The sequence below is a fragment of the Eptatretus burgeri genome, chromosome 14 (genome assembly GCF_056783735.1).
Source record: "Eptatretus burgeri isolate ZD-2024b chromosome 14, Ebu_testis_v1, whole genome shotgun sequence".
Taxonomy (NCBI): Eukaryota; Metazoa; Chordata; class Myxini; order Myxiniformes; family Myxinidae; genus Eptatretus; species Eptatretus burgeri.
In genome coordinates, this window is record NC_140974.1 from 51,474,144 (window position 1) to 51,496,427 (window position 22,284).

Consider the following 22,284-nt stretch of genomic DNA (forward strand, 5'->3'; position numbering starts at 1 on the left):
GATCCGGATCTTCACCAAAATTGAATCAATTCATCCTTGTCACACACCCAATATTGTTGTGGGCCGGGGTTCGGTGGCGATAAACGACCACTAGGTGGAGCAGTAGAGTCGTTTCCACCGAACACCCCGGAATTTAGGTCGTGACTCTCGGATAAGTCCGAAAGGTCACGGGTCCCTTAGCGGACCGTGGTCGCCAATATTTCGATGGCGTGGGGTAGGGTTAATTGTCAAATTTCAATATACCTAAATACCCATGTCGTCCAACTACCGGGGAAAACCACACCCTCGACCGACTTTGTCCGAATCGAGTCGCTATCACCGACTCGGATCCGGCGTAACCAAGCGGAAGTTACCAAAGCCGCACCGGACCAAATGAACAATCCACGGTACGAACGGCCCTACCAATTCACAACACGCACCATGCTAGGCCAATGGAGGAAAGCACGGAAATTGTGCTGGTACATTTAACAGGGGTTTATTTTACACGATAATCGGGGAGGGGGAGACACAGAGCAGAGTTAAACCGACTAAAAGCAATGCAGGTATGTACAAGGCACTTAAACAATTCTACTTAATGGACTGGCGCCACACACACGCACGCACGCACACACACACACACACACACACACACACACACACACACACACACACACACACACACACACACACACACACACACACACACACACACACACACACGAACTGGGCCGGCCGGCCTTTATTGAGGTCTCCAGCTCGGAAGGAAAGGCGAGCCGAAGGCCAGGATCTGGCGTGCACCTGTCCGCCTCGTGCGGTGTACAACGATCTGGTCGTGTGGCGGGACTCAAACCCACAGCTTTCACGCAGCGCCAAGTACCAGGGACCGTGCTCTCCAACCGGCCATGCACCAATGAACCAAGACCAAGGAGAAGATCAGAGACGAGGATGATCCAGGACCAGATGAACCAGCCAGCACCAAGACCCGTGACCCACAAGACGACCAACCTCCCCAGGCTGGCGTTCCTTTATATCTTTCTTGTCCGGGGGGAGAAGATCGACATCTGAGGCAGTCTCCACCCTCATTGGCCGGGGTGTCGTGGGAACGTCGCCCTGTGTGTGATTGGACAAAGGGTGGAGTTGGAGCTGAGGCGATGAAAATCTCCACCCATGTACGTGGTCGAACTCAAACACACGTACGTGGGCATTGGCGTTGGTGTGCGAAGTGAAGTGAAGGAGATTTGTTGTAAAAAAAACTAACTATAAATAAAGTTAGCAGCACACACATGTAATTCCTGTTAGACACAGGTCGGGGACCCTAACTATAAACACATACTTATCGAGATAACTAAACTTGGGGACTGCTGTCTGTTTGTGTGAAAATGGCTTCCAAATCCGTAACAATACATCCACCAAGTTTCATCCGAAACCGTGCACAACTTTTTGAGATATCTCGGTATATATCGTTTTTGGCCCTATCTCTCAATGGTGAAGAATCACTTAAAAATTCTCATGGTCGGATCCAGATCCGGATCTTCACCAAATCAGTTGATCTTGTTCGTCCTTATCACAGACCGAATCTGTCCACAAAATTTCATCTGGATCCATGTACAACTTTTTGAGATATCTTGCACACAAACAGACAGAAATGGGTGAAAACATAACCTCCTTCACCTTCGGTGGCGGAGGTAATAAAGTGGTGGGGGTGGTATTGCATTGGTTTTGCCACGGTTGCTGTGGCTCTCAAGATGGGTTTCTTTCTTCCTTATTTTTAGATCCTCATCAGAGGATCTTTAAAGTCTTACGTTGTTGTTCTTGTTCTTCTTCTTGTGGACTTTTTTGTTTCACAGCCTACAGTTTTCATCGAAACTTCCTGAAACTTGGCATATATATGTGAAAATACCCTGCGCAGACAGTAACAATCTCCGATTGTGAAAATTCATCATAGAAAAAAAGTTATGACGTCATAATGTCTCCGCTAATGGAAATCACCCCAAAAAATTATCTCTGAAACTCGGAAAGCTTTTTGAATTCTGTTTGCGCGAATGGAACGGGGCATTAGCAGAGATAATTTAACGCACAAATAATACATCATTATGACGTCATATCCGTTTTTGTGACGTCATTCCTATTTTTTCACATTTTTTGTTTCACAGTCCAGAGTTTTCATTGGATCTTCGTGAAAAGTGGCATGTATATGCATAAAGTCCATGTGCAGGCAGTAACCATCTCTGATCTAGAAAATTCTTCCTAGAAAAAAAATTATGACCATATCACTGCTGATGGAAATCGCCTATACCATTATCTCCGAAACTCGGGAAGCTTTTTGAATTCTGTTTGCGGGAATCAAACGGGGCATTTGCACAGATGATTTGACGCAAATCTGATACATCACAATGACGTCATATTCGTTTTATGACATCACTATTTTCTGAAATTTTTTGTTTCACAACCAAGAGTTTTCATCAGAACATCTTGAAACTTGACAGGTTCATGCAGAAAGCTCACACGCAGACAGTAACCATTTCAGATTGAGGAAATTCTTCCAAGAAAAAAGTTATGACGTCATAATATCGCAATGGAAATCGCATAAACAATTATCTCCGAAACAACGCAAGCTTTTTGAATACTTCAGATGGAATCGAATCGGGCATGAGAGATAATTTACCGCACACCTGATACATAACTGATAACTATGACGTCATCACTAAGAGGACGAGGATCTAAGCTCGTTTGAGCTCGTTTTCTTTTCTTCAGATTGCAACTGAGCCGGTTTGCCAACTTGATGTTTTTAGTTATCATCCCAGCTCTTTCTTTTAAACAATATTGCTGCCGAATTACATGACAGATGACATCATCAACATTTTTTCTGGAGACCATTTTATCCCGAGACAACCCTCAAAAATGTTCATACTGATCAGATGTAGCGTTCTACATATGCAATTATGATGTCATTAAAAAAAATCCCACATGAAGAATAGTTGCCGTGTGCCAAGTTTTAATTTTTTTCCTTGGTGCGGTTTCAGATACAGAGGTCCAAAGTTTTTCCATTTTTCCAACATGGCTGCCACACCACGTGACCTATGATGTCATAATTATGATTAAATCGTTCTACGTGAGTAGTCACATCAATGGTGAAAATTTAGTCTCAATTCGACAAGGGGTTGCAGAGAAAAACACGAAAGTTCTGTCCGGACAAAAAAACAAAGACTGAGACAGACAGACAGACAAACGGCGAGGGTAAGAAACCTCCGATATACAGGATCAACACATAATTGCAATCACAGTCAAATAAATAATTCACAGAGAAGATATGCAAATGGGATTGGGGAGGGAAAGGGGAAGGGGTGGGTGGAACAAACTCCCCACAAACACACAAAGTGATTAAAATGCATTTATTTTGCATTTCAAAACACAAGTTTATGTAATGCGGTCCGATGACATTACAAACTGTCTCTTCAGGTGACAGCAGCCATGAGCTTTCAATAACGGGGTGAAACAATCCCCTATTGTTAAATGTACATCACAGGAAGTCTTTTATACAAAGTGTACAGGGAGGAGGATTAACCTTTCAGAACCTGTTACGACCACGAAGGTACTCGTACAGCATGGGGTACACGACCCTCCCCTGATATTAGACGCTAAAAGTATCCAAAACCGACCACATTCAAATAGTTATCAATGGTTGTGTCATGAGCAATTTCAGACAGTAGACCGTAAAATATTATATCAACACCACAATCAGCTTTATATTATATTAATTATATAATACAATAAAATACATAAAACTGTACATCACCCAGTTACAAATAAACTACAGATGCTGGCAGTTTTTACATCAGTGATTCAAACATGCTGAAAGACTGCATAGTGTGTTCACAGGGATCGGGGTACCCTGACCGGCTTCGTCTTGCTCTCATAGTCCACAGGCACATGTGCAGAAGGCCGAGGATTATTACACACGACATGGCAGCCCATTGATCTGAAATGCTTTTAAAGCCAAGTTCTTCCGGTGAGGTCATCACCAACGATGCGTATCAAACGACACACGTTTCAAGAATGAAGGCTGACTTCGGTGAGTGCTGCGATAAAGCCAACCAGCACCAGTTCAAAAGGTCTCTGAGGTCTTCCATTGTAGAGTTGTGGAATCCACATTCTACAGTGCAGAGATCACAGTATGACGGCGGTCTTTAAGTCCTCCATTCTTTTTCACCCCCGGAGTGCTGAGGGTCGTCGTGGCTTGGTCACTGACCCGAGGGGGGGTTTGGTAATGCCAACGGAGGCCCGTTGACACCTGGATGATAGAACGCGCAGTTGCTCTCGTAGCGACAGTGGCCTTTTCCCATGAAGTGCCTGCAGATGGGTCGGTTGGACATGTCTGCATTGGGAAGGGTAGGAGAGGAGGGATGACAAATCAACATAAATTTGAGAAATGAACGGGGGGGGGCGTAGGAGGGACAAGGGTGAGGGTGGTTGGGGGAAAATAAACCCCCCCAAAAACATGGCACATTTGTTGCAACAACAAAAGTCCAAGTCAAGATTCGAATTGTTTACAAATAAAACAAGATCACAAGCGTTCGTTCTATCTGTATCTGTGGAAACTAAGGTCAGGTCAGGTATCGGAGCATGCGCGGTTGCTGCGTCCACTTTCCACCAGTACTCTCGGGTCCTCCGTCTGGCCATCCATCTCCTTGAGATGCTGATCAACTTGCTGCAATCACGAGGCACATGGTCAGCCCATTGGCCTCCTCCACTCACGAGGCTCCCTCGCTGAGAGAATCTGGTGAGCAGGATCAGCGTCAGGAAAATGAGCAACATGGCCATACAGCCACAGCTGATGGTCACGGAATATGCAGGTAACAAATCTCATTCGAGTGTCTCTCAGCAACTACTCGGACACAAAGCCCGACCAACGATAGCCAAGGATTCTCCGAAGAGACGTGGTAACAAAGGAATGAAGTCGCCGTCTCAGATCCCTGGTCAGAGTCCAAGTCTCACATCCATAGAGCAAGACTGGAAGCACCAAGGACCTGAAGACTCAGACTTTCGTCCTCCCGCACCGGTAAGCGCCACACCCCATGAACCAGTGAATCCATGAGTTCCCAGGCCTGACGCAGACGTCTGTTGACCTCTGGCTCACAGTCAGCAGAGACATGAATATCACTGCCAAGGTAAGTGAATCTCTCCGTGACATCAACATCCTCGCCACAAATGGGTACAGTCAAGATAGCAGCATCCAAGATGTCATCTATGGTCTAGATGTCATAGATAAATTTGACTGAATCATCTGCGAAATCAAGGTCAGAGATCTTGATATTCCCAAACGATGCACTGCAGCTAGATCTCTCTGACATCTTCCAAAGAACCCAGTCCATACAAGTGCTTAAAAGTGTGGGGGCCAGTACACACCCTGATGAACTCCGGTAACAACTGGAAATAAGTTAGAGATGGTATCACCACATCTCACAGCACTCTCAGTACCAGAGTATAGCTCAGACATCAGATCGATCAGTTTTGGTGGCACCCCACGCAGACCAAGAATCCTCTCGAGGGCATCCCAATTCACTGAATTAAACGCTTTACAGAGATCAACATAGGCTGCAAGCAGCCCCTGCCGAAACTCTCGTCTGCGTTTGGTGAGGACCCGAAGAGCAAGGATACAGTCAATCGCTGACCTCTTTGATGTAAAGCCGACTGCTCTGGACACTGGTTCTGAAGCAGATGGTGGTGAACCCTATCAAGATTTTTTTTTTGTATACCTTGTCGAGGCTCAGATGAGAGCTAACACACAATGCATAGCAAGAGACAAGAGGGGCGGGAGTGGGAAGGACAAAACAGTGGGGAACAGAGACATTAGGCGATCTGTGGAAGGGAGAACGATGGGGGAATTATCCGAGCAAAGACCTTGTCCGGCACTGAGAGCAGGGTCACCCCTCGGTCGTTGTTGCAGTCCTGGCGATCACCCTTCCCTTTCCAGAGAGGGATAACAAGGCCCCTCTTTCAGTCAGTTGGAATGATGCCTGCGTTCCAAGCAGAGCACAGAACTGCATGCAACAACACAATCACAGCATTTCCACCAGCCTTGAATTCAGCATGGATGCCACAGATACCAAGAGCTTTATCACATTTCAACCAGCTCACCGCAGCCTGATTCTCCACAAACAAAGGTGGATCACAGTTGATTGGAGGGTCAGCAATAGGGATAGTAACACCCCTGACATCCAACTCGACAGCTGGTGGATTAGCCTGGTGCAGCCGCTCAAAGTAACCGGCCCAGCGGGCCATCACTTTGGACTCCTCTGTCAAGAGCCCACCACCCTGCACACTAACTGCAGTACACCAAGGGACGGGCTTGGAGGAAAGCAATGCACAAATTCCCCTGTAAGCAGGACGAGAATCACTTGACCACAGGTGATGCTCTACCTCCCTCACAAATTCCTCGCACATAGGCCTCCTTGTCCACCCTTAGTGCACGTACAGTTTTATGCCTCAGATTCCTGAACATCTCAGCTATGCCATAAAGCTTGGCCCTACGACTCTCGTCAATGGTATCCAGTGTCCCTTGAGAGACAAAATTCTTCTTCGCTCTACAGTGAGTTCCAAGACATCCACCGGCAACATGAAAGACGGTGGTCTTGAAGGCACTCCACAACTCTTCAGGATCCCCCAAAGCACCCAGACCCCCCAAAATCCCCACTCAGCCTGTTCGCAAACTCCCCAACTACCCTCTCATCCTTGAGCTTGCCAACATCCAGCCTTGGCTGGGATGGTACCATTCTCCCAGATTTAGGCTGCAACTTCAGAGTTGCTACAACATGCCAGTGGTCATTATTGATGAACTGAGCACTCCAGTAGACCCTGCAGTTCTGGGTCATCCTGCAGCGACCATCAACGAGCACATGGTCAATCTCCTTTGCCACACCACCAGCATTGGAATAGCAAGTCCAGCGATGAGCATGTGGGCACTGAAACCATGAACCAGCCACCCTAAGTCCATGACTTCTCGCAAAGTGAAGGAACTTAGTGCTATTCTGGTTCACAGTTCCAGACCCATGGGGACCAACACACGTCTCCCAACCATCCATATCAGTTCCAGGTGATTTGCATCCCCCAAGACTGGAAGAGTATCTCGCCTGGGGCACTGATCAACCACAGACTCGAGCGTGGCACAAAATGCGTCCTTCATGGTGAGATCACTCACCTCAGTCGGAGCATATCCAGAGACCAGGGAAATGACAACTAAGGAGTGACAAATCCATCCACCCATTGGGATCATACTCTGGGCAGAGCGTTGGTACTGCCTCAGCAGTCTCTTTGGCTATTGGGGACAATCCTGGACAGTTCGTCACTCTGACACAGGATACCAGCAAGCTGACACTAATTTTGCTGACTTCGGAAGGACGACAGGCAGAGTCAACCCCACCTGGTAGTAATTCAACAGCTGAGCGAGATTTGAACTCAGGATCCTTGGATCCCAAGCCCACCACCTGAACCATTAAGCCAACACCAGGCATCCAGTGACAAATTCCTTTTCTCATAATACACTCGTTGACCACTGTTACCTCAATTATCATTGGAGTGATCTTCTTGGACAGCGACAGCAACTCCTTGGGCATGGTAACCATCAGAGCGACCAGACCAATAGTAGGTGTAACCACCCGCCATGATCCCGCCGCAATCCGGTCTCCAAAGCTCAGAGAGTGCTGCAATACCGATGTCCAAACGCTTGAGCTCAGATGATAACAGAGACAGGTGATCATCCTTGCTTAGGGAAAGGACATTCCAGGCACTCACCCGAAGGGACCGCCTCAGGTTAACCCAAGGAGACCGCCGTCTGGCGTTCGACACCTCAGCACCACCTCGACACACACTACTGCAATCTGACCCAGGAAGGTTACCCCACGGTTTTCCTATCATCAAAGATTGGGGGTCCCGAAGGCTTTGCCACAATCCCGTTATCCAGTGAGCTGTGTGGAAGTGAAAATAATTAATTTCATCTTGTGAAATATGAACATGGACATTTTGGTAATAGAAAGCTCTCTGGATCACATGACTATTGCAAAGCACTGGTGTTTCTCTATTAAATCACACTGAAACAAATATTTTTCATATTGAGATGTGTTCTTTTTCTACAAGTTATGTACTCATTTCTCTTAATGTTTGCTTTCAAACAATATGGAAGTATAAAATCTGTTGTAAAGTATAGGTCACTTTATCACAATATAAGGAATGGTTCACCAGGAAACATCGTCTGCAAAGGCACTGAGATAGACTTCAATTGTCTGGGATAATTATGCTTATCAGGTCTCTCACAATGACAAGGTCAGAGCTCATTAAATTTGCAGAGTCAATGCTGACAGCCCATGGGTGGATGGAATATAATCTTGGTTCACTATACTATGGTCTTGTTAATTCCCTATAAACTGATATATCTTTCCATATTAAACCTGAGGTTCACCAATTAACCAATATAATAAAAACGAATATATAATCCCCATACTGACCCAAATGCATCTGGGCCTGGTAAGAGATCTTGTTTGTCCATGTTTAGTTTGAGGAAATATGTACCCATCTGTTATGTTTGTTACTCTAAAATATATTTGATAAATAATTGCAAATGAAGGTTGTTTTATGAATAAATAGATACAGTATGTTAGTTAACTATGTAACAATATAATTATACATTTTCCACTTGGTTGGCAAATTGGGGAGAATTACTTTGGTGATGCTGGAGAGTCTGGTCCCAAGAGGCATGAGTCTCATTAACTCTGGCCTCCCGTTCAATTGCAAAGTTGTACAAACACAAACTCTGTCTTCCCATTGTCCTTTTATCAACAGGAGTCTCATCGACTGCAGAGGTCATTGCCCTCTAATTGTTCCACAAAAGCTGTGCAAACCAGATGCTCCATCTGCATGCTGAGATAAATGCTTATCATTGTCGAAAGTAAATGAAGGTTTTCTGTGCATAGACGCCCTGAAGGAAGACATTCTTTCACAATACAATCTGCCTAATCATGCACAAAATTGCTGTCTCTTTGCTTAAAGGACCTCCTGTGCAAACAAAGCTTTCTTGTAGTCTGATTGGCCAAGTTCCCTGTGATGTTCTGACCCCTCCTGATTTCCAATTGTATAAAAGGCCATATATTCTGGCTCAGAGGCAGAGATCTGCTTGGACTCTTGAGACCAGCTCTTCTTTCCACATATATGTGTTTTTGTTTTATAAATGATCTGTTAAATTATATAGGGTTTTCTCTTTTGGTTGGAAATCACCACAGCTGCCCTGCGGAGGGCAGTTGCACAGGAGGTACTCCCACGGAGTGGGTTTTCAATTTTTTTTTGTGCTTTTGTATGCTTTGCGGAATTAAGGGTTTTATGGTGGCCGGAGTGCAAATCCTGTCACCAACCTCCAGATAAAAATTAACCCGACTGCAGAACGACGTCCACACACAGTTGGGCACTAGATATGGATGGCCATTGGCTCACAAGGAGCTCCACTACCCTTTGACAGGTTTTGTTTTTAATTCAGCTGGGTGCCCATATCATGCACCCTTTCTCACCAGGAAATTTGGTGGGGGAGACGGTTTAGTCACTGACAACCTGACCTATGAAACAGGTCAGTACAGGTTTACATGGTACCTGTAGCAAGTCACAGATCTAATCTGACCTGACCACACATCCCTGACATCCAACTCAGAGCTCAGATGATAACAGAGACAGGTGATGATTATGTGGGTGCTGAAACCATGAACTAGCCACCCTAAATCCATGACTTCTTGCAAAGTCAAGGAACTTAGTGCTATTCTGATTCACAGTTCCAGACCCATGGGGACCAACACATGTCTCATAACCATCCCTTCCAGTTTCAGTTGGTGCATTGAAATCCCCCAAGACGAGAAGAGTATCTCGCCAGGGGCACTGATCAACCACAGACTCAAGCGTGGCGTAGAATGCGTCCTTCATGGTGAGATCACTCACCTCAGTGATAACAGACAGGTGATGTGGCATCGGGAAGGGCATCCCGTTCCGGGACATCATAGAAACTAATGCCTTCAAAATATTTGGCATTTCCCAAAATGAAGCCAAATCTCTGGGGCTGAGGCTTTAGCATCAGCCAGGTTGGTGGCCTCACTGTCTTCTAACACCTCCTTTCTACTAACTCCTCACGTTGCCATTGTTAAAAACGTGAATAAAAATCCCGTGCTGTCTTCATTCTTAAGGAAAACTGCAGAGCACGTGACCAATAACATGATGGTTGTGTATGAGCATAAACTTGGGAGTCCCGAATGAAATAATGCACAATCTCTCGCAAGAACCTTAAGCGCTGTTTAACCAAAAATAGAGAGTTTAGAAACAGCCTCACTAAATTGTGAATTGCCAAAAGGAGTGCCTCATCCACAATTACCATGGCCGTGACCTCTCATGTTATATCCCTGCAGCATGTTGGGAGGTGGCCCCCGACACCGATCCGCTGGGCCAGGCCCTCCCCAGTATTCGTCAACTGGGCGAGGTGGCATTGGTGGAGGTGGCGGTCTCATCATCCTGGGGGGTCCTGTGATGCCAAAAGTATCAGGAGCAGTGTTGATTTTCACATTATGGGTCAAAAGAGCCATAAAAAGTGTTTCAAGCAAAAATATTCAAAATTCACTGCTGCAATCGAGTCCTTATCACAGCAAAAGTAGAACCATCATGATACCATGATATTTGTTTATTCCCTTATTTGAAGGGAGCACCTTATTCATTTGAAGACCTTACAACTTGATCATTGTTCTTAGTTGCATGCTTTCTGAATCAAAAATGAAACAAAACACTGAATATGTGGTTCTCCGCCTTTAAATTAAGGAAGCCTGGTGTTGGCTTAGTGGTTAGGGTGGCGGCTTGGGATCCCAGGGTCCTGAGTTCAAGCCCCGTTGGCTGCTGAATTAACACCAGGGGGTTGACTCAGCCTGTCATCCATCTGAGGTCGGCGAAGTGAGTACCAGTGTACTGGTCCCGATGTATGCCCCGGTTAGAATAGGTGTACCATATCCCTGTGTGTCGTAAGAGGCGACCAGGGTTGGCATCAGGAAGGGCATCTGGCCAGCCTAACCTAACCCCTGCACAAGAAAAAGCCTAACCCCTGCACAGCAGGGAAAAATGGCTGTAAAAACGTTTTTTTTTTCCCCCCCTTTAAATTAAGGGCAATACACTTGGATCAGTATCTGCTTGTACTTCAACGCCGATGAGCTGCCGGTACTTTTTAGCGGTTTGCGGTACATTCACCAATATGATTGACACTAATGGCCACGTGACTATTACCTGTGGCTTTTGAATTCAATGGACAGTTTGTTTACATGCAACCGCAGAACGAAGAACTAATCTAGCTGGTGAAGGCCAGCGTCGATCTGTCGGTGGACAGGTAGAACAATGGTTGTAATTAACAGGACATCGATCAAAGTAGGCTAATCGCTGTGCGAAGCAAGGAGAAGCAGACATTTCCGGCGCTTGTGCTGTATCACGTGATTGGGTTTTTGAATATCATGACTCGCCCACAAGGGGTGGCAGGAATGTACATCAGGACGCGCAATAAAGCGGAGTTGCTGCTAACACTCTTGCTTCTCATGTTCCACTGCACCTCGTACACCATAGTTGGCTGACGAGGATGGTTGAAAACGGACATGTGCCGATCTTGCTCGGCTCGCTTTCGACACAGCATGATCGACTACTGAGTGATTTGGTGGCGCCGGACAAGCCCCGTGATGACGGGCTGTCGTTTCGGGACATTGTGCAGAAGATGAACGCACACATGGCGCCAGAGAAGTCATTACAGCTCGCTCGATACCAGTTCGATCGCCTCTCGAAAGGTGCAGAGGAGCGCGTCGCTGATTTCGTGGCGCGAGTGAAGCATTTTTTTTTTCTTCTTTTTTTGTATACCTTGGTCGAGGCTCGTATGAGAGCTAACACACAACTCACAGCAAGGAGGCATGAGACAAGAGGGGCGGGAGTGGAAGGGACAAAACATTGGGGAACAGACACAGGTGAACTGTGGAAGGGAGAGGGATGGGGATGGGACGGGGAACATGGCGAGGGGAAGATGGACATTAAAGGGACTTTCAGGAAGGAAAGCAGGAGAATTGAAGGAAGTGGGCTTGGGTGGATTATCGGGGGTAGAAAAGATCGAGGATTTGGATGGGGGAAGATAAGAGGTGGTGGTGAACAGCTGTTTTGAAAGCCTGAAGGGAAGAATGGGAAAGAATAGAGTGAGGAAGTTTATTCCAAAGGCGGGAAAAAGAGGAATGAAAGAGTGAAGATGAGCAGTGATTCGTGATTTTGGTAGTTTTACCAGAAGGGGGTTGTTGGCGGACCTTGAGCGCCCTGTGGAAATGTGGTTGGGACAAATCGCAGAGAGAGCAGGGGGGGCAAGGCTGGAGAGGAGTCGGTAGAAGACAGAAAGACCACCGACCAACCTGCGGTGATTGAGTGAGAGGCCCAAAGACTCAGCTTCATTGCGGGAGATGCCAATGATCTTAAAAGCCCTGGTTTCGACAGCGTGAAGTCGAGAAAGGTGGGAGGCAGGAGCACCAGCCCAGAGGGGAGAGCAGTACTCCATCAGGCTACGGACAAAAGCTTTGTAAGTGGTCAGGAGCTCAAGAGGGCCGAGGAAGGACTTTGCACGACGGAGGATTCCCAGTCGGCGACTGGCTTTTGAGGCAAGGTTGGAAATGTGACTTTCCCAGGAAAGGTCATGGCAGATAGTGAGACCCAGAAGCTTGAAAGAAAAGACTTCTTCCAGAGGATTGTTGAGAAAGTGGATGGGGGGTTTTGTAAACGGTCCTTTCGAAGAGACATAGTGAGAGTGTGAGATTTGTCTGGATTGAAAGACATGTTCCACGTGTTGGACCAGTTTGTGATTTTATCCAGATCTGCAGTGAGCGAAGAAGCTGCTGCTTGCCGGTCTGAGGGATGACAGATGGTACGGCAGAGGGTGGAGTCGTCGGCAAAGAGAAATAGAGGATTTTCCAGAGAGTCCGAGAGATCATTGATGAAAACCAGAAAAAGAACAGGGCCCAGAACGCTACCTTGAGGAACTCCAGCCTGCACAGGAAGAGGGGATGAAAGAACTCCATTTAGGGCCACACGTTGACTGCGACAGGAGAGGAAGTCTGCGAGCCATGAGTGGAGATGGCCTTGAATACCATGGGAAGAGAGTTTGGTGAGTAGGGCAGGGTGCCAGACTGTGTCAAAAGCACGTGATATGTCCAGGGATACGGCTCGGATTTCCTGTCTGGCATTGAGGACCTCCATCCATTGATGGGAGAGCAGTAGCAGCATATCTAGGGTAGAGTGACCTGGTCTGAAACCAAATTGATGATTGGAAATCAAGCCATTGGAGAAGAGGAAGGATTTCATGTCTGAAGCGATGATGGATTCCATAACCTTGCTGATGATTGGGAGAAGGCTGATTGGTCTATAGTTACTTTGCATTCTTCCGTGGCATGCAAGTTCACGGCGGAGGAGCGTCCAGCTCGGCTCAGAGATCGTTTTATTGCTGGTTTACAAGATGCGAAGATGGTTTCGGCGGTTCTATGGCTGAAGGGTGAAGCCATTACATTCGACTCGGCGGTCAGCACGGCTACAGCGTTCGAAGAGACTCGCGGGGATGCTCGGGCCATCACCGGCCACGCGGGGTCGCAAGCACCCCGGGACACGCGCACGACCTTCGGTGCGGGTCGGACGTCGCCGCGCGACCGCACGTGCGGCGAGGTGACCCCGCGGACGTGTTTGGGATGCGGAGGTCGACACCTGCGCCGTACGTGCCCGTACAAAGGCACCGTGTGTTTAAATTGTCACAAGGTGGGTCATCTGAAGCGTCTGCCGTGGGGCGCCGGCCACCGTTAAGGTCATGGACGGCGATGTGCGAGGCGACCTCGGCGACCCGGGGCGGAACCGGCGGCCGTTGTTGAGCCTGTTTTCAATTGGCCCGGCGGCGGCGCACCCGATGACAGTGGAAATCGAAATGAACAAAACGCCGATCACGTTTCAGGTTGATACGGGAGCGGCTGTGTCGATCATCGGCGAACAGACCGCGCGTAGACTCAACGGCCTGAAGCTTATCAGGTCAAACCTCACGCTGTTCACGTACACCCGTGAGAAGATAACGCCAGTCGGGATGGCAGACGTGCGGTACCAAGGCCAGGTCGCCGCGCTTCCGTTGTACGTCGTGCGGGGGAGGGGACCGTCTCTCCTCGGCCGAGACTGGCTGTCCCGCATCAGGCTAGACTGGGCCGCAGTTCACCTTGTGCAACCCGTGCCGAGCCGGTGGGAGGATCAGTTGGAGAAGATTCTTCAAAGACATCAAGGTTTGTTTTGCGACGACCTTGGGAAACTCAAGGGCGTGAAGGCAAAGCTCTTCCTGAAGGAGGGGGTGGTTCCTCGTTTTTGTAAACCACGACCGGTGCCGTATGCCCTGCGGGACAAGGTCAAGGGTGAACTGGATAGGCTGGAGGCCTGTGGAGTGATTGAACGGGTGTCGTACTCAGATTGGGCCACCCTGGTTGTCCCGGTGCTGAAACGGAATGGAGACGTCCGATTGTGCGGGGACTTCAAGTCCACGGTTAACCCGGGGCTTAGCTTGGAGCAATATCCACTGCCGTCAATCGATGAAATATATGCACGATTGGTGGGGAGTCGATACTTCACGAAGCTAGACCTGCGTGATGCATATTTTCACCTGGCGATGGATCCCGGGAGTAGCAAGCTTTTGACAATCAACACGTGTCAAGGGCTCTATCGATATACCCGACTCTGTTTTGGGATTGCTTCGGCCCCAGCCTTGTGGCAGAAAGCCATGGATCAGGTTTGCATTGGCCTGCCCGCTCAGACCTACCTGGACGATGTGCTCATTGCGGGGAAAACGGCGGACGAGCACCTTGCGAATATTGCCCAAGTGCTGACAAAGCTAGAAGCGTGCGGCCTGCGCTTGAACAGGGACAAGTGCGCGTTCTTCAAGCAGTGCTTGGAATACCTCGGGCACATCATCACGCTGGAGTGGCTGTTGAAAGGTCCTCGGAAGGTGGAGGCGATTCAACACATGCCACCGCCTCGCGACAAGACGCAGCTGCGCTCGTTCATTGGTATGGCCCAGTATTACCAAAGGTTCGTGCACGGGCTCAGCTCACAACTTGCGCCGTTAACACGGTTGCTCAGGAAGGGAAGAGCGCTGGGCCTGGGGGCCTGCACACCAGGTGTCGTTCAACCGCGTCAAGCGGCTGCTCACAGAGGATATGGTCCTCGTGCACTCCGAGCCTGCGTGTCCGCTCTTATTGGCATGCGACAGTTCTGCATATGGCATCGGGGCAGTGCTCTCCCACAGGATGGACGATGGTTCCGAGCGGCCTGCTTGTTTTGCATCCCGGACCCTGTCTACAGCAGAGCGGGAATATGCCCAGATCGAGCGCGAGGCTCTCAGCCTCGTCTGGGGTGTGCAGAGGTTTCATCAATACCTGCTGGGGCGACATTTCACTTTGCAGACGGATCACAAACCGCTTCAATTCATCCTGAGACCTGAACGCGGCGTACCGGTGGTAGCGGCCGCGCGAATACAGCGGTGGTGTCTGTTTCTTGCTGCTTACGATTATGATATTCAGTTCCGAAGCACCAAGAAGCATGCCAACTGCGACGGGCTCTCACACTTGCCGTGTGCGGAGGGTCCAGCTGCGTCTGAGTCGGCCGACCGGGTCGATGTGTTCGCGCTGGGCCAGGTCCAAAGCGGGCCGATCACGGCCAGACAGGTCGAGGTGGAATCGGCTCATGATCCAGTGCTCGCCCGTGTCGTCCAGGCGATTTCTACGGGGAATTGGAGTGATCTACCTTCGACACCGGCATTTCAACCTTTCACGTCGCGCGCATCGGAGCTGTCGTTGGTCCAACGGTGCGTTATGTGAGGAATGAGGACGGTGATTCCGCCGAAGTTCAGGCAGCGTTGTTTGGAAGAACTGCATGTCAGTCACCTTGGCATCGTGAAGACCAAGAGTCTTGCTCGTCGCCTGTTGTGGTGGCCGGGGTTGGACAAAGACATTGAGCAGTTGGTTAAGCGTTGCGCCACATGTCAAACAGATGCTGATAACCTGCGTCGAGCCTCGGGGCTATGGCCGACCCCAGACAGAGCCTGGCAGAGGGTCCATGTATATTTTGTGGGGTCGGTTAATGGCAAAATGTTTTTGATTGTGATCGATGCATTCTCCAAATGGCCAGAGGTTGTAGTAATGCAGCATACATCAGCAAACATTACAGTAGAGAAACTGCGGACGATCTTTGCTAATAAAGGATTACCGGAGATCCTGGTCTCTGATAACGGTCCGCAGTTCATCGCAGGTGTGTTTGATGAGTTTATGCGTCAAAATGGTATTCGACATCTGAGACGAATGGGCAGGCTGAGTCGTTTGTTAAGATGTTGAAACGGGCTTTGCGCAGGGGGGGGTGTTGCACCTGTGCAGACGGTGGTCGATGTCTTTTTGCTCCATTACAGGAACGCGATTTATCCTGTCACGGGTGATTCGCCTGCCATTTGTCTCTATGGACGGGCATTGCGGTCCAGACTGGATTTGCTGCGACCTGGAGGGTCGGGAAGTGGGGCAGTGTCGCGTCCGACGCTGCTGCGCGGTTTCGATGTGGGACAGCGGGTAATGGTGCGCGATTATTTCCACGGTTCCAAATTGGTGCCGGCTGTGGTCTCCGTGGTACTGGGGCCGGCGAATTGCATGGTGCGGACTGATGGTGGGGAGGTGTGGAAGCGGCACGTGGACCAAATGCATGATCGCTGTTCAGCGTCACCCTCCCCCCCACACCCCCCCCCCACACCCCCCCGGGCCGAACGATGTGGGACCCCCACCTGTAATGTCGCCGTGGCCAGACGTTGTATCGCCAGGGCCGGATGTGTCGACGCCCACAGGGTCTTCACCTGATTCAGTCCTGCCCGGGGGACGTCAGGCAGGCTGGTCGGCCGGGGGCGGTTGTTATTGAGGATGGCGCGAGTCCGGCGAGGGTGTCACCTCGACCGAGCCGGGAGGCATCTGAGCCTGGGCTGTCTGGCGGCGCTGCCCGTCCGAGGCGGGTCAGGGTGCGGCCGCGGTACTTGGAGGATTATGAGTGTTGATTGGTTTCGGTTGGTCATGTTATGATATTCCTTTCATCATTTGACTTGTCATTTTACGAGGGGAGGAGTGTGTTGTATCACATGATTGGGTTTTCGTATATCATGACTCGCCCACAAGGGGTGGCAGGAATGTACATCAGGACGCGCAATAAAGCGGAGTTGCTGCTAACACTCTTGCTTCTCGTGTTCCACTGCACCTCGTACACTATAGCGCTCACCTTACATTTTTGCTCCAATGAAGGGTTAACGCCCAAAACATCAGCTTCCCCTTACTTCCTATGACAGTCTCCTTCCTCAATTGATGTCCTGCCGATTCCACCCAATAAGTGCAACAGTACTTTGGCGGAGGAGTTTAAAAAGTTTGAGGAAACTCTCCAATAGTTTCACATTTTCTATTTCTTGTCAAAATGAAGAAAACATTTTTACTTCAATGCTTCCTTCAGCTGCCCACTCTCCAAGGGATTTCTTCTTCCTCGAGGTTCATTCAGTAATTTTAATAATCTAACTGCACCTTATTCATGACAGCATTCCATGGGACATGCTGGCATTGCAAACATCGCACGTATACGTTAACTTGATGACCAAACACGTTTTGAAAGTGAAGACGTTCAACATGTATTATTTTGTCATTGTCATGCACATATTTTCATGATGTGGACCACAGGTTACCTGGGAATGGTGGCCGTGGTCCAGGGGGATAAGGCATCATACGTCCACCATGTGGCATCGGGAAGGGCATCCCATTCTGGGGCATCATAGGCAGGCCAGGCTGTGTGTGTCCTGGAGCTGGAGGCATGCCAAGATTAATCACTGGTAGAAAAGATGAAAACATTATGGTTATACCCCAACAGCCCACTGCAGCATCCAAGTTCTATCCAAAAATAGTGGCCATGTAGATAGATACAGGATACTGCAATGTGCTTCACGGAATTAAAAGGTACCTGGGGGTGGAGGTCCTTGCTGAAGAGGTGTCAACACCTGCTTTATCCTCTCCCCAAGATCTGGCTGCCTGATCATCTTCTCCACCAGCTGCCCACCCTGATTACACTGCAGGCAAAAGGTCAACTCAGTCATTAATACTTGTTATTTTAGAATGGCCTTCCCCCCTGTCAGGGCAAGTTCCAATATCTTGATTAATTCCATTGATGAGATATAACAGGAACTGTAAATATTGCCAACAAGACAACTCACAATGATGGTTGATAACAGTTCCTGGACATTCTTGAGTGTAGCACCGGATGCAAGATTGGCTGGCTCTGAGAAAGTATAACTGGCTGGCTACACACTAGATTGTGCTGGTTAAGCTGTTGCAATGGATTGTGCCCGTAACCAGCATAACATGGAGTGTGGTGAACAAGCAGCTGCAAGTGTAATAATCAGTGTGGAAGTGTAAACAATAACACACCCCATCTCTGAACTCCCTGGGTGACGCAATCCGAGGAAAATTGCGTTGAATAATTTGTCAATAGGGGCTTGGCGTCCCGGTGGGAATCGGATTTTGGAAATCCGAGCATTCAAATGTTTTGAAGGTCTTTGAGCCCCGCTGACTCAGTTATTGAACTGTAGGAATCAAAAGGTGCCTGCTGATTCTCAGTCGGTGTGTGTGAGCAAAGTGCCACATTAAGTTAACACTATTTGCACTGGACCATCGGGTCTGAGGGTGTTAACTAGTGTTTGGGTACTTAGCGTTGTAAGGCTCTGGGATCCTTGGAAAGAATGGGAAATAAACAAGGAAGACCACTATGGTTAGAAATACCGGAGAAGGGAACTTGTAGCCGATATATGTTTGACAAATGCGGACCAGAATCTGGAAGAGACCTGGACAAATGGACAAAAAACAAAAATGGACAAAAAATGAATGCACTTAGCATTCTGACAGATGGAACCTTTGATAAGGAAAGACTCGAAAATCTAAATAAAGGAAATGATTATGTGTTCAGGATGTTTGTGGAATGAAGTCTTTTTTTAATTTGTGTGTTTGTTCATTCTGCCTGCTCATTGTGAAACAGTTTTGCATTGTGACAACGTGGGTTGGAGTCCCACCGGTTGGATGTTTTATGTGTTGATAAAATGGTTTCGTGTACCACGTTCTGTTGTATATGGAGATATACGGTCAATGCTCTGGATGTTTTATTGTCAATATACTGAATGTTTTAAAGAATAGTTTGTGTTCGACGTTTCGGTGTGTACATGTGTGTGTCAAAAGTGTATTGTGAATTATACAAGCTTGAGAATGGAACTTGTGCTAAGTATATGAATGATAATTACAGACGATTGTGTTACAAATGCGAAGGGACTGGGGTGTAAACGCTCCGTGACCGATAAATCACTGGAGCACGAGCAGCGAAATGAAAATTTTTCCACGGGAACAAAGGTGCACCCGGCACGAACAGAGATGATAATACGTAGTGTTGAAACAGATACCAGAAAAAAAGAATTTATTGGACCAGGTGGAGGTAATGTATTATATAGACCTTGATAAATAATCTCAAACCTCCTCTTCTCTCGAACGCTCACCACACGTTGCTTTGGCTGTGGAAAATCGGGCTAGACGTGGGTCCAATGATCGCAGACAGACGGCCAAGCAGGGGTGGTGGCGTAACCTTTCTCTGCCTTTTGGTAGCGGAGGTAATTACGTAGCCATTGTTGCACACAGGAAAAGAAAAGTGTCATTCTGCACCCACAAATTTGCATGCATGGTGTATAGATGGACATCATTGCTTGTGCCGTTATTTTAACAGGCAATACAAGGCATCGGTGGTGTGTGTGTTCGTCCCTCAGATGGACGTTGGGTGGATGTCCCATCTGGTGACATGAGTTTGTGGATGTTGGGGATTCCAACTGTTTAATTAAAACAGAGCATCGCGATGGCCAGTGAGTGAGTGTGGATGCGATGTGATTACTGCCTAGTGCTCTGAATGTCAAAGTGAAGACTTCACAGAAACGCGGGTAAACGGCGGTAGTAACTATGGGGATCCCACGGTGTTATTCGCAAGCAGTAGGCAAGTTAAATCGCCAGCACCATGTAAAATTAATGATACGCAGGTTCCGCCAGATGAACCCTATTCGGTGGGGAATCGCAAGGTGTTTGGCACAAAGCTAGGCAAGCGATTAGTAGTCCAATGTGATTCTAGTTGTATATAAAAAGAAATACAACATATTGAATACACACCTGCTGGGGGACCTGCTGCATTGCTCCACAGTGTGTTTGATTTCAGGGACTTCAGGTTTTTCTCAGATATAAAACTTTTATGTTTGCAGAAGGTGGTTGGAGATTGGCAAGTAATTGACAATAAGCGCATTCTGCATTAACGTACGCACAAATGTGGAATAATATTTCAGCGATTTTTGTGCATCCAAATTCACATTTGAATAACCGCTTTGATTCAAATTCTACCTGCCAATGTCACACAACGGTGACCTTTATGCACATGGACAGGTCACAAAAGTCGGTCAATTTGTTTGGTTTTTACGTCCAAATTATTTCATCTTAGTTCCTGGAATGGAAATCCAATGAATTTTTATGTACACTGCATGTTTATTTTGATCAAGGAATGGATTTTATTACCTCTGCCACCGAAGGTGGAAGGAGGTTATGTTTTCACCTCTGTCTGTCTGTATGCAGGATATCTCAAAAAGTTGTAGATAGATTTGGACAAAACTTGGTGGACAGGTTGAGTGTGTGACAAGGACAAATTGATTCGATTTCGGTGAAGATCCGAATCCGGATCTGGATACGAGAGTTATTTAATTTTTTAAGTGATTCTTTACTATCGATAGGGCCAAAAACGATATGTGGCATATTTCAAAAATGTATTGAGCCTGATATGTTTTCATGGATCAGTCATTGCATGGCGGAGGTATGCGCTCCACCGAGTGCCCTTCTCATTTAAAGTGGGTTTAGGCAAGTGTTTCGATGGTCAGAGTAAATTGGATGGAATGTGCAATGTTTTGCTGTGGCAAAGGCAAGGGAAGTGGGTTTTCCTTTTTAAAAGATGGACAGCGAAGAGGTTTTAAATGTTGATGGATGGAACAATTCCGAATGGTAATAGGAAAGGTTGGTGACATAATTTTTGTGATGATATCGCTTGCTCGTCTGGCGCATGCTGTTGGCCATACGAGCAAAGGGGGGAAGGGACATGTTCCTCTATTATGAAGCAATGGGATGCCCAGGATTTAACCCAATTGCAGAACAATATCGAAGGATGTGACAAATTTGTCAAGAACATAATCCTGGGAAAAGACCTCAGATGGTTCCAGTGGCACACCCTCCACCCATGGATCCATTATTCAAACTGATTTTGTGCAGATGCCAAAATGTTGTGGGTATGAGTACATCCTAATAGTAGCAGATGTGTTTTCTAATGGGATTCTAAAAAATAATAATAAACTGGGAAAGAAAAATTTGCAGCCAGACAGGTTTAAAATGGCCAGATGCCTTACCTGAAGCTTTAATGGTAACGAGCATAACCCGCACTCTGCGCGACATGTTGGGGTGGGTGTGTTTGAGAAAGGAACTGATGCAGAGTATCAGTAGTAATTTTACTTTAATACAGTAAGTGGAATACGATTTCACTGTTTCAGAACCATTTTATTTACTTTTTTTGTACCATGCACCTCATATGGTCTTTGAGATAATGTAAGCCGAATATCACGTTATTCGAGCGCAGAACAAAGTCGAAGAGAGCGCGACACGAAACTACAAACTCGGAAATAATATATAAGATGAGATCAACAACTACCCGAAAACGGCTTATCCCCACATGAGATTATAATGGGAAGACCAATGAAGTTGACATTTTCAGCTCTATTTACTATAAAGAAGTGGATATCGACCAGGTAGATGACCATGTTTGCATTTTGTATTATTTTAAACCGTGTTGTCAAAGCTTCTGTTCCCAGGTGAGAAAGCATTGCCGGAGCCGGCTATTGCTGATTGTTGCGCACTCCAGCCGGGGAAGACGGGACCTCATTAGGTTTTACTGGCCGCCCACACAGCGGAGAAGGGCCGGGCAGCATGAATCCATTCCTCTCAGTGCAAGAAGGGCCATGGACCGTCATCTCACACTTGATCGGGTCTTGTTTTTCACCACATGCGGTGCTATGCTCTTTGTTTTAATTATGTTGCCAAGTTGTACTGTGAGTTTTAAATCAAGTGAGAAGCATGCAGATCTATG

The 22,284-nt window shown here is 47.6% G+C and overlaps 1 protein-coding gene across 8 annotated transcripts in view; it reads right to left on the minus strand.

The window, feature by feature from the left end:
• Positions 1 to 3,357: 3,357 nt before the first annotated feature.
• Positions 3,358 to 22,284, minus strand: part of LOC147013184 (uncharacterized) — a 68,697-nt gene continuing 49,770 nt past the window's right edge. For 3 of the 8 annotated variants that reach the window (XM_085855801.1, XM_085855798.1, XM_085855802.1), the window contains 4 exons: positions 18,049 to 18,154; positions 17,777 to 17,917; positions 10,379 to 10,525; positions 3,358 to 4,354 (listed from right to left, as the gene is read on the minus strand). In XM_085855801.1, coding sequence (XP_085711927.1) covers positions 4,221 to 4,354; positions 10,379 to 10,525; positions 17,777 to 17,917; positions 18,049 to 18,154 — 528 coding nt within the window. In that variant the 3' untranslated portion in view covers positions 3,358 to 4,220. Of the gene's footprint in view, positions 4,355 to 5,880; positions 6,021 to 10,378; positions 10,526 to 17,776; positions 17,918 to 18,048; positions 18,155 to 22,284 lie in introns of all 8 variants that reach the window. The other 5 variants (XR_015051422.1, XR_015051421.1, XM_085855799.1 and 2 more) reach the window with 5 other exon arrangements.